The 17,714-nt window shown below is 50.1% G+C and overlaps 1 protein-coding gene across 3 annotated transcripts in view; it reads right to left on the bottom strand.

Annotated features, from left to right (window-relative positions):
• HIP1 (huntingtin interacting protein 1) overlaps positions 1 to 17,714 on the bottom strand; it is a 162,815-nt gene that overhangs the window by 48,937 nt on the left and 96,164 nt on the right. For all 3 annotated transcript variants that reach the window (XM_047779837.1, XM_047779838.1, XM_047779839.1), the window contains exons 2-4: positions 5,938 to 6,001; positions 4,412 to 4,554; positions 4,118 to 4,174 (exon numbers count right to left, since the gene is read on the bottom strand). In XM_047779837.1, the coding sequence (XP_047635793.1) occupies positions 4,118 to 4,174; positions 4,412 to 4,554; positions 5,938 to 6,001 (264 nt within the window). The remainder of the gene's footprint in view (positions 1 to 4,117; positions 4,175 to 4,411; positions 4,555 to 5,937; positions 6,002 to 17,714) is intronic.

Below are 17,714 nucleotides of genomic sequence, written 5' to 3'. Positions count from 1 at the left end.
ATCTAGGAAAGGTAAAACCATGGAGAGTAAAAAGATCAACGGTTGCCAAGAGGTGGGGTGAAGGGGTGGAGGGGTGAGGCAGGATGAACAGGTAGAGCATAGAGGACTTTTAAGTCAGTGCAACTATTCTGTATGATGGATAGGTTTGTCAAACCCAAAGAATGTACACCACCCCAAGCGAACTGTAATGCAAACTAGGGGCTTTGGTGATTATGATGGATGTGGCAGTAGGTCCATCACTTAAAACAAATGCACCCTGTGATGGAGGATGTTGATCAAAGGGGAGGCTCTGCATGTTTGGGAGCAGGGCGGGTATACGGCAAAATCTCTATACTTTCCACTCAATTTTGCCGTGAACCTCAAACTGTTCTTAAAGGAAAATGAAATCTTCATTTTTTTTTTTTAAGTAAAGAAGGTTTGTTTTGTTTTGTATTTGTCTTTTTAGGGCCGCACCCGCGGCATATGGAGGTTCCCAGGCTAGGGGTCCGATCAGAGCTGCAGCTGCCGGCCTACACCACAGCCACAGCAACGCAGGATCCAAGCCATGTCTGCGACCTACACCACAGCTCACGACAACGCCGGAGCCTTAACCCACTGAGTGAGGCCAGGGATCGAACCCGCAACCTCATGGTTCCTAGTCAGATCTGTTTCCACTGCACCATGACGGGAACTCCAGTAAAAAGGTTTTTAACGTCATAAACTCTTAGTCAAGTGGAAGTGACAGACTAGAGGCAAAAAGACCTGAAAGAACTTCTTCTTCTTTTTTTTTTTTTTTTTTTTGCCATTTCTTGGGCCACTCTTGCGGCATATGGAGGTTCCCAGGCCAAGGGTCGAATCGGAGCTGTAGCCGCTGGCCTACACCACAGCCACAGCAACGCAGGATCTGAGCCGCGTCTGCAACCTACACCACAGCTCACGGCAATGCCAGATCCTTAACCCACTGGGCAAGGCCAGAGATCAAACCTCATGGTTTCTAGTCGGATTCGTTAACCACTGAGCTACGATGGGAACTCCAAGAATTCCATTTTGAATAATAAGGTAGGTAGGCCTTCTCACTGAAAACTACTAACAATATTGAGTGAGATATTAAAAGCACTTTGAAGGCATTAATGAACTAACAAGAGAGGGAAAAATCCTCAGGCCAGAAACTCAGTAATTCAGATATTCAGAGAGCAAACGGCTTGATGGGGTCAGCGAATGGTGGGGAGGGGATACTTTTTCCACACCATATCTATGAACCTGAGCTTTGGTCTTCTGGGCCTCAAGGGCCAGGTGGTGAACAGGAGGCAGGGTTTTCACCTGCCCAAGTTGAAGAGCCTTGCAGAAGAGCCAAGAGACCGCCTCCTCGGTGCAGGGGGATTAAGGGTAAATTGGAAATAATACACGTGTACTCCTGCACTGAAGGAGTCCTGCCCTGAGGGCTGCGAAGAAAATGTACTGCCTGAAACCACTGTTGTGATCAGAGAGAAGGAAAAAGCTACTGCTGAGAATTGGACCCATGAGCCAGTCCTCAAGGAGATCTGCTCTGAATTCACAAAATTTTTAAGCTGAGAATTTAATTTAGAGTAATCTCAATGGACACAAATGCAAATTCTCTCTGGAGGAAACTGCCTTTGTTAGACTTCAAAGAATTCGGACCAAAAAAAAAAAAAAAAAATCTCCAGGAAAATGAGCAGCTCACAGGAGAAAAATAACTAAAAGAAACTGTATAGCACAAGCAAAACTCACCAAAACAACAGATGGTAGAAACAGATCTCTAAGGACCTTAGATACTGGGAGTATAAAAAGTAGTATATGAAATTGCTATATTTAATGAGCCTAAATAAATTAGAGACTGTTTCAAAATATATGCAGGGTACAATAATTTATAAAGAATGCCAAGCAGATGTGAGAAACAAAAACAAAACTCAAAAAAAAAAAAAAAAGAGAGAACTCTACTAAAACTGCAAACTTTCATGGAGGGGTTTAGTAACACATTAGACCCAGCTGAAGAGGGGATAAGTAAACTGAAAGCTAGATCTACTGAAATTATCCAGAATTCAGTACAGAGACAAACAGGTAGAAAAAACAAATGGAATAGTGGTTTAAAGACATGGGGATTAGAATGAGAAAGTTGAAGACGCTGTTAAAAAAGTCTCAGAGGAGAAAACAGAATGAAGCAGAGGCAATATTTAAAGAAACAATGATAATTGCTCAGAACCGATAAAAGTCCAAAACTCTAAAATATATTCATACCTAGATAAATACAAGGAACTTAAAAACAATCAGGAAAACCAACAGATTAGCTTCAAAAGCTTAATGGTGAGTCTGACAGCAGACTTCATAAAATTGATGGAAGCCATCAGTTGAAGAATATCCTTTTTTTTTTTTTTTCTTGTCTTTTTGCCATTTCTAGGGCCATTTCTGCAGCATACGGAGGTTCCCAGGCTAGGGGTCGAATCGGAGCTGCAGCTACCGGCCTACGCCACAGCCACAGCAACGCGGGATCCGAGCCGCGTCTGTGACCTACATACACCACAGCTCACGGCAACGCCAGATCCTTAACCCACCGAGTGAGGCCAGGGATCGAACCCGCAACCTCATGGTTCCTAGTCGGATTCATTAACCACTGAGCCACGACAGGAACTCCCAGAATATCTTGACGAATATCGTCCATGTGCTGAAAGAAAATAACTATCACCCCAGAATTCCAAAGTCAGAGAAAACATCTTCCCTGAATGAGGGTGAAATAAAGACATTCTCCATCAAGTCATAACAGTTGTCGGCCACCAGCGAACTCTCACTAAAGGAAGTTCTAACGGAAGTAATTCAGGCAGAAAGAAAGAGATCTGAATGGGAGGTCTGGGACGGAAGAGGAAACGAAAAGCACAGAAAAGAACCAGTAACATAAAATATCTTGTAGGGTCTGGAAAGAAAATCACAACCGAGATTAAAATACCAGAGAGCAACACACAAGGGAGTACACGGAGTTAAGACAGCTTTGTGTTATCCAGGAAACAGAGGAAGATATGAATCTTAGACACTGAGAAGCTAAGCATGCATTTTGTAATCATGAAAGAACATTACCAAAAAATTTTTAGAAAAAGCACCTTTAACAAAATTTTCCACTAATATTGAGGGGATAATGAAAGGGAAAAAAAAAAAAACAAAAAACCCCTATCAATCCAAAAGAAGGCAAACAATGAGAGAAACAGAAATAGACAGATGGGACAAAGAGCACCAAATAAGATGAGAAATCTCATCTACACATATTATCCATTATAGTAAATATACATGTAAATTCAAGACTTCCACCTTGAATTTTTTTTAAAAATCCAACTAAATGCTATTGACAAGTGGTATTTCGAAGACGTAAGAATATAGAAAAGTCGATCACTATGCTGTGTACCTGAAACTAATATTACACATCAGCCACATTTCTATTTTTTAAAAAACTGACCATGAATTGACTCAGCGAATCTCAAAAAACTTTGAAAAATCAGTATCATATTGATTCTCTGGCCACAATGCAATAAATAGACATGTACGAAATATTAAAAAGATTATGGAAAAGTCAAAAGTAAAAAGGATGGAAAAAGATATACCAGGTAGATTCTAGCAAAAAGGACAAAGACCTAAGCTTTTTCCTCTGTTACAGAAAAGTAACAGAAAGCTCTCTACCACGCAAACCTCTGCTTTGCTCAGGTTAACTACCTCGTGACTTAGGAAAAAGACACACCAGAATCAATGGGGAGGTTCTTCAAAAGGCAGATTACCTCCCATCCATACACAAACTCCTCGGATACCTGGATCTAGAGGGATCCTGGCCTGTGTACAAAAACATTCTTTTCCATGGATTCCGCCGTTGCCACCTACTTCATCCCTCTTCCCAAGATTCTAGGAGAATCCCTAGACGGGGAAGAAAAGGCCCTGGCATTGCCTGGGAATGCCGGTTCTTAGCATGGTGTGACCTCAAGGGGACCAGTGGAAGGAAGGAAGTAGAAACTGTGGCAGTGTCACTGCTGAGGGATCCCAATGCCCAGAGAGAAATGAGCTTCCACTGGGGAAGTCTTGTTCTCTGCCGTCTAGGGAAGGATGTGGTGGCACAGGTGGCCCCTGGGTGCTTGTCCAAACTCACCCACATCCTGCTCATGTCACTCAGTTCGTTTTTGTATCTCAGGGAGTCCTTCAGGACCTGGAGAGGGAACAGAAGAGACAGAAGAGAGTGAAAGAGGGGTCTAGGGTGGGGCAGAGAGGGCCATGATGGGAAAGAGACGAACCTGTCTCTGACATGGGTCCCCAAAGGCCCAGAAGGGGGCAGTTGCCACCCTCTGGGCAGGAGCAGACAGTGGCTCTTGTGACTCAGGCAATGGCACTTCCCTCACACGGGTCCCTGGCTCCCTGCCCAACCCCTGCAGCCCCAGGAACTCACATTTGGGTGTCCATCCCGGAGGAGTTTGTGGAACACGTGGCAGAACTTCCAGCAGAGCACAGCGTTGCTGGAGAGGGGCAGCCGGTTGACAACAGACCAAAAGGTCTGTGCCCCCTTCTCATGGTGGGTGCCCAGTATGCATGGTGAGGAAGGGTCATGGAAAACAAAGGGGCCCGTGTGGGTCGCAGCACCCCCTGCCAAAAAACCCCGCCAGGATACACGTACGGATCTGCAGTGTCTTGTGGAAGTATCGAGGCTGCTACAGATCTGTCTGCGTATTCTGGCAATTTTTTGATGGATGGCAACGATGTGCCTCATTGTAACAAAATTCATTGTATTAGATGATTTCCCCAGAGATGGTGATGTCTTTGGGGAGAGGTGTCTCGTCCTAATTCGCACGTGTGCGCTCCGGGCCAGCAGAGGCCCTGGCTGGCCTGTGGTGGGAAGATGCTCTGTTTGGAATGAGGGCTTTGCTGTGGGACCACAGACTGCCCTGCTTCTAGGTTTGCTCAGTCTGTGATGAGGCCTTTCTGGGGGTTGATTACAGCTAGCATGTTCACCGCGTAATACAGCTTCTAAAAATTCTTTCTTGGCCACTCTTCAAGGGAGGGCATGAGTCCGCTTTTCACGGGCCCAGGCCGCTGCTGGGGGCCCCTGCATCCTGGCTACTGACACTCTTGGCTCCTCTTCCAGGCAACACCTGACTCCTTGCATTAGGCCCTCGGCCCCCGCCCTGGTGCGGTGCAGCCACCGTGAGGGGTCCCGGGGGGAAAGAGCTTCCCTCCATCCCAGACAGAGGCCCAGCCCTCGCCTGCTGGGCCACACCCCCAGCAGCCTCTCCTGCAGCCTCTGCGGATTAGCCCGCCAGCACCTGGACTCTCCCTCAAGGGTAGATGGCAAGGGACCCATGATGGTGGTCACCCAGGGCCTCTGCCAGCTCCCTGGGTCGGGGGGGCGGGGGCTGGGGTGGGGGGGCTTGGTGAAAACCTTCCGATGATCAGCTCTGCAACCCACCCTGACCCCGTCTTCCTCCCCCGAGCTCGCATTGAACCAGCTCACACAGGTGGCTCTTGTTTCCATGGTTGAGGCCTTGTGTTGGCTTGAGGCCAACCTCTGCCACGCAGACGTGTTTTGCTTTCATGCTCAGAGAAGGGGCTGTGATCACGCCCCCAAGGGGACAGTCCGTGTGTCAAAGTGCAGGGTCCCCAGTGCTTTGATGATACAAGTGAGAACCCTCCCTGTGCCCTGAGGAAACACCTCACAGGAGAGCAAGCCTCACGTGCCCTGCAGTTGTGAAAAGCTGAGTCCCGGGAGAGGAGCGGGACTGGGCTAGACGGCGACGCTGGTCCCTTCCACCCCGACGGGCTGCGGGCTCTGAGGCCAGCTGCTGCCAACCCGCACTGTTTGGAGCGGGGGGGGGGGGGGGTTCCCCTCCCTGCAGCTGAGCAAGGATGCCTCGCCCTGACCTCAGTCCCCAGGATCTGACCCCTCAGGGTCGGTCTTTCGAGCAACATCCAAAAGGATATTTCTGGCGTGTTTTTCCTTTACGGCCACTTCCTGCGTATTAATGGCCTTATTGATGCTGACAGTCTGCAAAACAAGGGGGGGAGGGGAAAGGAGGATGAGATGAATAAGCTTCTGACAGTGGCTGAGGTCCCCCCAGATGCCCCGCCTCTTCCTCTCCCTCCAAGGACTCCTCTTTCCCCGCAGACCCCTCGGTCCCACTGTCCCAGTGGCAGGGCCCCCCGTGGGGGGCAGAGGTGGGCAGCACTCCCAGGCCAGCTGGCCCAGGCTGTCCTAAGGCAGCGGGCTTTGCTGCCTGGCATTGGCTGGGCCCAGCTGCTGTGCCCGCCTGCCACTCATTCACTTGGCACAACAACATGGCAATTAAAGCCCGCACAAAGGGGTGCCTTTCATCCCTCGGGGAAACATTATTTCTCCGGGAGCAGGAGGAAGAGGCGCTGAGATCAGGGAGGGGCTGCGGCTCCAACACCAGCAGCCGCTCCTCACAGCTAGAACCTTCCATGGAGCCTTCCCTAGAGGGCCCAGCCGTCTCAGTGGTCACTCTCCCCTGTGTCCCTACTCTTGGGCACTTTCCACCTTCTAACCAAATTCCCTTTCATGTTCTCACTGAGATCACAAAGCATGACCATATTAGCACTCCTTTCTGGCTGTGTTTAAAATCATAACTCTCTTTTGAAGTTAGCAAAGCAGGCTATACATGCAACTATAACCTACACTAATATGCACGGGATCCTAGCACACAGGCTGTGTCTGAAGTAGAGCCTTCCTCCGTCTTGCTTTGCTGCCCTTCCACAGATGTCATTCTGTCCCCGACCCACGTTAGCAAACATCCTACACACAACACACACACCCACACACGCCCCTCCCTACATTCCAAAGGGGCTAATTTTGTCGCTGTTCTCTAAAACAGAGACTGTCATGCACAGACTTTTTGACATTTTGCTTTTCGCACTTGAAAATATCCCATGAGGAGTTCCCGCTGTGGTGCAATGGGATCAGCGGCATCTTGGTGCACTGGGTTGCAGGTTCGATACCCAGCCCAGCACAGTGGGTTAAGAATCCAGTGTTGCTGCAGCTGTGGTTTAGGTCGAGGCTGCGGCTAGGATCTGATCCCTGGCCCAGGAATTCCATATGCCATGGGGTGGCCAAAAATGAAAAAAGAAAGAAAATGCCTCGTGAAACATTCTCCAACTGAACTGGTAAAACTGTAGTTCATTCATTTTTTTAAAAATCTTTTGTCTTTTTAGGGCCACACTCAAGGCACATGGAGGTTCCCAGGCCAGGGGTCCAATCAGAGCCGTAGCTGCTGGCCTACAACACAGCCACAGCAACCCCACATCCGAGCCACATCTGAGACCTATACCACAGCTCATAGTAACGCTGGATCGCCAACCCACTGAGCAAGGCCAAGGATTGAACCCACAACCTCACGGTTCCTAGTCAGGTTTGCTTCTGCTGTGCCACGATGGGAACTCCTCTAGTTTATTCTTTAAAAAGACAACAGAATAGTCCCTGCTGTGGGTGGATGTGATTTATAGCGTCTTGTACTGGGAGACAATTTATTCCCCGTAAACTATTTTAGTAAACATCCTCTCTCTTTCTTTAATTGAAGTATAGTTGATTTACAGTGTTGTGTCATGGGAGTTCCTGCTGTGGCGCAATGGAAAGGAATCCGACTAGGAACCAGGAAGATGCAGGTTTGATCCCCGGCTTCCCTCAGGGGGTTAAGGATCCGGCGTCACCGTGAGCTGTGGCGTAGGTCGCAGACATGGCTCGGATTCCTCATTGCTGTGGCTGTGGTGTAGGCTAGAAGGTAACAGCTCCAATTCAATCCGTAGCCTGGGAACCTCCATATGCCACCAGTGAGGCCCTCAAAGGCAAAAAAAGAAAAAAAAAGTTATGTCATTTTTTAGGTGTACAACAAAGTGATTCAGTTATATATATATTACATATAATATTCTTTTTCAGATTCATTTCCATTATAGGTTAATGAAAGATATTGAGAACCGTTCCCTGTGCTACACAGTAGGTCCTTGCTGTTTATCGATCGTATGCAGTAGAGCGTATCTGTAAATCCCAAACAGTAAACATTCTCACCCATGTATTCGTAGTAATTTTGCTACTTTCAATTTCACGGGTTAGCGTGTTAGGAGTGAGATTACTGGGTCTGCCTTTTTTTTTGTTTGTTTTTGTCTTTTTGCCTTTTCTAGGGCTGCTCCCGCGGCATATGGAGGTTCCCAGGCTAGGGGTCGAATCGGAGCTATAGCTGCCAGCCTTCACCAGAGCCACAGCAACACAGGATCCGAGCCGCGTCTGCGACCTACACCACAGCTCATGGCAACGCCAGATCGTTAACTCACTGAGCAAGGCCAGGGATTGAACCCGCAACCTCATGGTTCCTAGTTGGATTCGTTAACCACTTCGCCATGACGGGAACTCCAGGGTCTGCTTTTTTTTCTTCTTCTTTTTTTTCTTTTAACTTTTCATTATAGAAAAGTCCAAGCACACACAATAATGATCAGTCTAACGAGCCCTCATCTAGTCAGTCCCGGCATCAACTACTATGAACTTGTAGCCACACACGCTTCCTTTGAGAAGTCACAAACATGTTCTGTAAAGAGCCAGTTAGTAAATATTTTAGGCTTTGCAGGCCACATGGTCTCCATCTCAACTATTCAACTGCTGCTGGAGCCAAAAAGGAGCCTCAGCGATACTAACTGTATCTTAACCGAATGGCTGTGGCTAAATTCCAATAAAACTTTATTTACAGAACCAGGAGGTGGTCTGGATTTGGCCCGAACCTCCAGTGTGCTGAACCCTGCCTTACACCTTTGGTCCCTGACCGCCTTGTTTTCCTGGATTATATGAAGTAAATCCTAGGTATTATGCTATTTATCAGCACATATTTCAGTAGGAATCTCTAAGGAGAAAAAAAAAAAAAACCTCTTTAAATCTTAACCATCATATTATGATCACACCTAAAATTTTAAGGATGATTTCTTTTTCTTTTCTATTTTTTAATGGTTGCATGCACGTGCAGCATATGGAAGTTCCTGAGCCAGAGACTGAATCCAAGCTGCAGCTGCAGCAATGCCGGATCCTTTAACCCATCGTGCTGGGCTGGGGATCAAACCCACACCTCCAGAGCAATCCAAGTCACAGCAATCAGATTCTTTCTTCTTTTTTTTCCTTTTTTTCAGCCATACTTGTGGCAATATGGAAATTCCCAGGCTAGAAGTCTAATTGGAGCTGCAGCTGAGGCCACACACAGCCACAGTACACCAGATTCAAGCCTCATCTGTGACCTATGCTGTAGTTGTGGCAACATCAGATCCTTAACCCCCTGAGCAAGGACAGGTATCGAACCTGCATCCTCAGAGATAATGTCAGCTCCTTAACCTGATGAATCACAGTGGGAACCCCTGCAGCCAGTCAGATTCTTAACCCACTGAACCACAGCAGGAACTCCCAAGGATAATTTCATAATCCCGTGAAATGGTTTGTGTTCACATTTCTCTCAGGTCAAAACAAAAAACCCTTGCAGCTGTTTTAACTGGGATCTAAACAAGATTGCCACCAGGGTTTCTAAGCAGGCTCTAACAATTCACATTTCCACTGGCAATGTACAAAACTTTCCCCACCAACAAGGGCTATCACTTTTCTCTCTCTTTTTTTTTTGTCTTTTTTCTAGGGCTGCTCCCGCGGCATATGGAGGTTCCAGGCAAGGGGTCGAATCGGAACTGTTGCTGCCGGCCTATACCACAGCTACAGCAACGCCAGATCCGAGCCGCGTCTTCGATCTACACCACAGCTCATGGCTACGCTGGATCCTTAACCCACTGAGCGAGGCCAGGGATCGAACCCACAACCTCATGGTTCCTAGTCATGTGGAGGTAAAGTGATCCAGTTATACACACACACACACACCTTTTTTTTTTTTTTTTTTTTGCTATTTCTTGGGCTGCTCCCACGGCATATGGAGGTTCCCAGGCTAGGGGTCCAATCGGAGCTGTAGTCTCCGGCCTACACCAGAGCCACAGCAACGCGGGATCCGAGCCACATCTGCAACCTACACCACAGCTCACGGCAACGCCGGATCGTTAACCCACTGAGCAAGGGCAGGGACCGAACCCGCAACCTCATGGTTCCTAGTCGGATTCGTTAACCACTGTGCCACGAAGGGAACTCCAGACACACACACATCCTTTTTGAGAGTCTTTTCCATTACAGATTATTTCCAAATATTGAGCATAGTTCCCTGTGTTCAGTAGGTCCTTGTCGGTATCTGCTGCATACATAGCAATGTGTATGTGTGAATGCCAAACTCCTAATTTATCTCCCCCCATCCCCTTTGGTAACCATAAGTTTGTTTTCTTTGTCTGTGAGCCCAACTCTTTAATAGCATAAACCTGTTGTGGGTTAAATTGTATCTCTGCCAAGAAGATATATTCAAATCCCCCAGCACTTGTGAATGTGATTGCATTTGGAAACAGGATCTTTGCAGATGTAATTAGTTAAGATGAGGTCATACTGGATTAAGGTGGGTCCTAAATCCAGTATGACTGGTGTCCTTATAAAACCACCTGAAGATGCAGGTACACAGACACTCAGGGAGAAGACGGCCGTGTGAAGACGGAGGCAGGCGTGAGCGATGGGCCAAGGAGTGCCAAGAATGGCCCGCCAGCTGGGAAGAGGCAAGGATGATTCTTCCCTAGAGCCTCCAAAGGGAACACGGCCCTGCTGATACCTTGACTTTGGCCTTCTGGCCTCCAGAACCCTGAAAGAATCAATTCCTATTGTTCTAAGCCACTCAGTACTTGGGAATGTGTTAAGGCAATCCCAGGAAAATAACACAGGGTCCTTTCCCCATCAGACTTGGTCACCGCCCCAAGGACAAGGAAGAGGGCCGATACTCCCTTTTCCCGCGAGCACTCAGAGGGGGCTCCATGGAGCACAGCTGTTGCCTGTCAGCACAACAGTAAGACCAGTCCAGAAGAAATCTCTTACGGAGATGCTGCAAGAAAGAAGTAAAAAGTGTATTCTCCCCAGATCTCCCAGTGAGGTTGCCCCTGTGTCCTATGGAGGCCCAGGGCTTCCAGCTTCCTCTGCACAAGCCCCTCCTTGGACCTTGTGTCTCAGCTTCTGCTTCCAGGCCCGTCCCAGGCCACCCTCTTTCCTGCAGACATCAGGTGAATTTCAGCGCTTTCAGCTATGTTTCTGTCCTGGCTCCAGGACAATGACAGGATCCTGGCTGCAGACAGACCTCTGGGCAAAGCCACCAGACTTGCTGAGCCCTTAGAGCTTGCCTGCTTTTATAAGGAATTATAAGGGGCCTAAAAACGTAAGATGACAGCAAGAGAGACCCCAGGGCAGTGAGACGTGAACTGGATGTGGTCAAGTCCTAGAAGGTTGGCAGACAGCCAGTCGCGGGCTGTGATGGAAGAAGAGAAGAAATCCACCTTGGGCAGAAATGCTAGACCTCGTCAGCGCCTCAGGGGAGGACCGTGTTGGGTGGGGTTTAGATTTAGTCCACAAATATCTGTTTATTTTGTGGACTGTCAGACCAATTGCCCAAGCTTGTGGTCAGTAGGAGGCTTGCTTGAAAGAAAAAGATCCTTAATCCTTACAATTCCCGTAAGCCACACAAAATAATAGACCATGAGTTTGTAACTATAGAGTCTCTGTGTGGGTATATGCATGTCCGAAAACTGCAAATATTCTGTGCTCTCAATGTTGAAAGGAGGGAGGAATCTCCTGAAACTGCGATGCTGCTCAGGCAGATTTATCAAAGGAAGAGAGGGGTTACCTGTGTGTCCCAGGCGCCTCCCCTGCTAATTACTGCCTACAGATTCAAGGGGCACTTATTAACTTATCTGGTTACTGCACAGAAAAGCTTGCCCAAGGTCATACTATTGGGATGGCCAGATCCTCGAGCCCAGTTCCAGAAAGGCCTGGAGCAGGCAGGCTGGTTCGGGCATGAATGCAAGGGCGGAAGAGGGATGAGGGCAGAAAAGGACGTGGCGCTGGGTGTAGGAGGCCAGTGGGCATTGGAGTGGGCAGGAAGGTACAGAAACAGCTGGCGGAAGAGAGATGAAGGAGGCAGCTATTAACAACAGAGATGTGAAGGCGTAAAGGCCTCAACCCAAACGTTGGGAGTGAAAATGGAAAGAACCTGACGTCAGGTTGGCTATAAAACAACTTCCATAAGATTGGCCGGTAGGAGCTCCCCGTCACAGGGGACACGGCAGAAGGAAGCGTCAAAGATGCTGCAAAGGTTTTGAAGCTGGACAGGTGGCAGAACAGAGGCGAGCATCTCAGGCTGCGGTGACACTAAAAGCAAAGGACAATGAAGCTGGAGGGGCTTGGGGTGAGAAAGCGCCTTTTGAAAAGAATGAGGATGCAGAATGAGCAGGAGCAGTGGTTCTAATCATTAAGACAATGGCAGCTAATGAGTGATTACCACGCGGCCCTGTGTTAATAAGTATTTTGCATAGATTATCTCATTAAAGTCTCATAACTCCATTCCTACAAGTAGGTATTAGTATTAATCATCTTGATTTTACAGATGAGGAAACCAAGACTGAGAGTGGCTAATTGTCCAAGGTCCCTCCACCAGCCAAAGAGCTGGGACCTCAGACTCGGAAGCGGGGCTGGACAGCTCAGGCTCTAGACCACAACCTCCACACCACAAAGACACGGAATCCAAATCCAGACCATTCCCACAGTCGAGAAAAATGGGTTAAGCTTCACAAGATGCATTCCAACAGGTATAAAGGAAGTTTCCTATATGCAGGTTTACACTCGGTGGTACAGGGGAGATGTGACACAAAGCAGCACTTGTGAAAATGATGCAAGGTGTTTTATTTGGTTGCTAACTTCATACAAGCAACATAGTTCTGTGGCTGATCAAAACACAAGTCTGAGCTCTGGATATATTAAAAGGAGTATAGCGCTCAGAATGAGGGAGGGGATCGTTCTAATTCTCTATGAAGATAAATTCACACATAAAACACCATTCAGTTTTAGACTTTGTACATTGCAAAACTGACAAACTAGACAACTTCTAAAAGACAGTAACCTGGACTGGGATGGGCCTGGGACCAGAAGAAAACTTAGAGGAATATCCATATTCTGAAAGGTGGTCACGTGGAAGTTGGAATGACCGTAGGGATCAAAACTAGACCAATGGCTACAAGTACAGCAAGCCCATTTCCCGATAAACTTAAAGCTGACTCATGAAAGAGAAGTAACAGGGAGTTCCTGTCATGGCTCAGAGGAAACAAATCTGACTGGCATTCAGGAGGACACAAGTTCGATCCCTGGCCTCACTCAGTGGGTTAAGGATCCGGTGTTACCGTGAGCTGTGGTGTAGGTCACAGCGGCTCAGATCCCAAGTTGCTGTGGCTGTGGTGTATAGGCCTGAGGCTACAGCTCTGATTTGACCCCTGGCCTGGGAACTTCCCTATGCCGCAGGTGTGGCCCAAAAAAGAGGAAAAAAAAAAAAAAAAAAAAAAGAAGAAGAAGAAACAGAGGCAAGGCACTCTCTCCTCAGGGTTACTGTGGGGAAGACGTAGCGGCTCAGGCTGGATTACGTGATCATTACATCCCTTCCCATTTTTAGACTCTGTAAAGGCCCTCCAGGTGGTGGGGGGCTTTGGACATCATGGCAAGAAATTACAACCCAGTGGACACTGAGCTGCACGGGAGGCTCTGGAGCAGGGGTGGGACCTGATACCCATGCTCCTCCATCCTCCGGTGTTTGAGGAGTTACCTCCTCTGTGTCCTGACCAAGGAAAAGTCGCAGCCCCAGGACGAGCCCAATACCCCATCACAGGACCTTGCCTGGCACTGGGCTAAGGCACTGGGCTATGGAATGAAGCTTCTTCTCAAACCAACGGCTACAAGACACCTGCAGCCCCTGCCTGGCCCACACCCTTCATCTGGTGACTCCGGCAGGCCCACGGGAGCGCCCACCTACTGAGCCAACGTGCCCAAAGTTCTCCAACCAACGCCGTGCCGCCCAGCAGTGCCTGAGAGGCGGCGTCCAGCCCACGGCTCTAGGCCCATCGCTCAGTCTTTGCAGCAAGGCTTTTTGGGCTCAGAGGCAGGGCTCAGCGTCTGGGCCCAAAAAGGCAGGCTGTTGGTCCTCCAGGACCTCAGACACGCGGATGCAGCCAGGGCAGAAGTTCCTCACGTGGCCGGGTTTCCCGTGTGCCTGGGATGCTGTCCCAAGCCCCCCGCTCCTCCACCTCCTTCTCTCTCCCAGATCCCGCCCGTCTTCTCAGCACCGACCACCTTCACCTTCCTGTACACTTGCCAGGCCACGCTGGCCCATCACATCTTCTTTGGTCCTTCTTTCTTTTTGAACTCCCACTTCTCTTCAGGTATCTGACACCTAGTATACTGTCTCACCTCCCTGCCGAGATTAAAGTCCCCGGGTGAGGACCCTGCCAGCTTCCTGCGAGGGCCCACAGCTGCCACAGCTGCGCAGAGTCTGAATATATCATGACATCAGGAGGGACTCAGTGACCCCTTCCCAGTGCGCCTGCCTCTAAAAAGCACCAGGATGGTGCAATGGTTAAAGAATTCAACTAGGAACCATGAGGTTGAAGGATTGATCCCTGGCCTTGCTCAGTGGGTTAAGGATCTGGCGTTGCTGTGGCTGTGGTGTAGGTCGCAGACGCGGCTCGGATCCTGCGTTGCTGGGGCTCTGGCGTAGGCTGGCAGCTACATCTCCGATTGGACCCCTAGCCTGGAACCTCCATGTGCCACGGGAGCGGCCCTAGAAAAGGCAAAAAGACAATCAAAATAAAAAGCACCAGGTATGCGATTCCTGGTCTCTAGGGAATAAATCTGCTCTTTCCCTCCCCCCCACCCCGCCCAGCCTCTCTTACAGGAAATAACCGGGTTCGGAGCTGGGCAAGGCCGGAGGGGAGCCTCCCGGGACGGAGGGTGGGAAGCTCGGCGCTCCGTCCTCACCTCCCGCCTGCGTGAGAGAACATCCTCAGGGAACAGGCTGTTCTCCAGATTTCCCTGGAGCCGCACAGGACCCAAGACCACGCAGTGTCCCCCTGAAAGAGCGGCATTGTGCACCACTTCCTGACCCAGCTGGCCCTGGTGTCCCGGGCTGGTTCCGGAGAGCCAATTATCAGCAGGCACCGCAGAAAGGGCAGCTTTCTCCCGGCCCCCCCACCTCCCCGGGCTCTGCTCCCTCAGGACAGCCTCGGCCTCAGCCAGGCTGCAGCCAACGGGTAACCTTCGGGCCTTGCTCCTGCGGGGGCCAGCTGGCCACTGTCGGGTCACGCACACAGCTGCTGGTGGGGGCCAGCCCTGGGGCTGCCAAGGCTGGGCTGGCTCGCAAAGGTTCCAGGGCAGGGGCAGACATGGGGGATGTGCCCGGTGGGGGTGGCAGGTCTGGAGCCAGGGACCGGAGGGCCAAGTGCAGGAAAACCTGAGACCAGGCAGGATAGGAGGAGGGAGGAAGTAGGATCGAAAGGAGGCAGAGGGGGAGTTCCTGTTGCGGCGCAGCGGAAATGAATCTGACTAGGATCCATGTGGTTGCGGGTTCGATCCCTGGCCTTGATCAGTGGGTTAAGGATCTGGCGTTGCCGTGAGCTGTAGTGTAGGTCGCAGACATGGCTCGGATCTGTTGTGGCTGTGGCTGTAGTGTAGGCCTGGTGGCTACAGCTCTGATTAGACCCCTAGCCTGGGAACCTCCATATCCTGCGGGTGCGGCCCTCAAAAAAAAAAGACAAAAAAAAAAAAGAAAGAAAGGAGGCAGAGGGAAGACATGAAAAGGGCATTTGCTTAGCAAAGCCACAGATGGCCGCCAGCAAAGGCCTCAGCAATGCTGCCTGCCCTGGGGAGCAGAGGGCTGCCGTCCTGCACAGTCAGGTTTAGAAGCTGGGCGTAAGCAGATGAAGCAGATGGTCCTGGTAACACCTGTGACTTGGTCTAGTCTCTCATCCTTCCTCCATCCCAGCCTGCCTTCCTGCGAAGGCTTCCAGAATAATCCACGAGCCAGGCTGAAAGAATCTCCTGGCCAAGGGCTGGATCCTGAGATGCAGAAGAGAAAGGGATCCTCTGGGCCATCAGCTCCTCTTGGGGAGGAACGAGGCTGGCGCTGGGGGAGGGGGAGCTGTGGGCACCGGGGAGAGACAGACTCAAAAGACTTACAGGGCACATCACAGTGCAGGTGGGGACAGCCTGAGTGAGGACAACAGACTCAGACCCGAGCTGAGGTCACATGAGCTTTGGGGAAGGGACAAGGGAGGCACAGAAGACAAAACACAGCCCTTAGCACTGTGACACTGCTCTGGTCTTGGCCTTGATCCTTGCAAGCTGGTGTCCAACATCGACTCTTTTTAATTCTTCTCTCTCTCTTTTTTTCTTTGTTCAGCCACACTCTTTCCATATGGAAGTTCCTGGGCTAGTGGTCCAATGAGAACTGCAACTGAGGCCTACGTCACAGCCACAGCAATGCTGGATCTGAGCTGCATCCGTGACCTACACCACAGCTTGTGGCAACGCCAGATCCTTAACCCACTGAGCAAGGCCAGGGATGGAACCTGCATCCTTATGGACACCATGTTGGGCTCTTAACCTGCGGAGCCACAACAGGAATTCCTATAATTCTTCTCTTGATCAGAAATAATAACAGTCATGGTCTAGTGACGCCGTTGTCGTCGTCGTCATCATCATCGTCACCAGATTAGGGGCAGCAGCAGGGCCTTTGACCCCCCATTTCTGAGTCAAGCAGCACAGGCAGCAGCGGGTGGAGCCAGAATTCAAACCTAGGTCCCTCTCCCCACACAGCGCTGCCTTCAGCAATTCCCAGAAGCCTCACTGCGTCCACCTGCCTGCCTCTCGGCCTATCCCACGGCGGCTGTGCCCCAGATGGCTAACTGCTTCTATTAGCTCGAGTGATTTCAACCAGACCCACGGCTTTGAACGCCTAAGTTCTACCAGCAGCCCCACTGCCCAACCATTCGTCTCCCAGCCTCCCTAGAAACCATCCTTAACAGCTGCCTTTGCCTCAGTGCTCCCACCCAAACTGTGAGCAATGCTGTCCTTTCTGTTTCCCAACCCCTCTTTCTCTCCATCTCTTCTGCCTCTACCCAAACCCAAACCACTATCATGTCCCCGCCGGACCACTGAAACGACCTCCCAACTGGATTAGCCCTGCCCAAGCTGCTCTCTGCCCAGCAGCCAGCGATCCTTAAAACCACGCTTGAGATCATGCTGCCCTGACCACAGCCCCCCTCCAATGAAGTCCCTCCCACGTGGCGGACAAAATCCCATTCACTCTTCTACTTGTTACACCCCAACCACATGGCTGCCTCTTTGTTTCTCAAACATTTGAAATTCTGTCCCTGATGCTCTTTACGCCACCTGGAACGGTCACGTTCTCTGCAAGGCTGGATGTTTCTCCTTCTCCAGGCTGTTCAAATACTATACCCTCTAAGGCAGCCTCTCTAATTTAAAGCCTCTCCCCACCCCTTTCCCTGCAGTATCACCTTATCGTGACTCACAACACCTCTGGGTGTTTCCTGCAGAGGCCCTTACCGTACCCTGAAATGCCCTTGTTGGTTATCTGCTTGTTGTCGGTCTCCCCAGACAGGGAGCTCCGTGAGGGCAGGGACCCTGCTGTTCCCCTGTGCACACACTGTGCCTGACAAGCGGAGGGGCTGACGGATGAAGGAGGCTGCTCTCCAAGCAGACATCCTCATCAGCACGCGACACCCCCCTGTCTAGGAAGCGCCACCTTCCCCTTCCCAAG

This window comes from Phacochoerus africanus, chromosome 5 (assembly GCF_016906955.1).
Source record: "Phacochoerus africanus isolate WHEZ1 chromosome 5, ROS_Pafr_v1, whole genome shotgun sequence".
In the NCBI taxonomy this organism is placed as follows: Eukaryota; Metazoa; Chordata; class Mammalia; order Artiodactyla; family Suidae; genus Phacochoerus; species Phacochoerus africanus.
The sequence above is the reverse complement of the archived record's forward strand: the minus strand, read 5'-3'. Positions and strand labels throughout refer to the sequence as shown.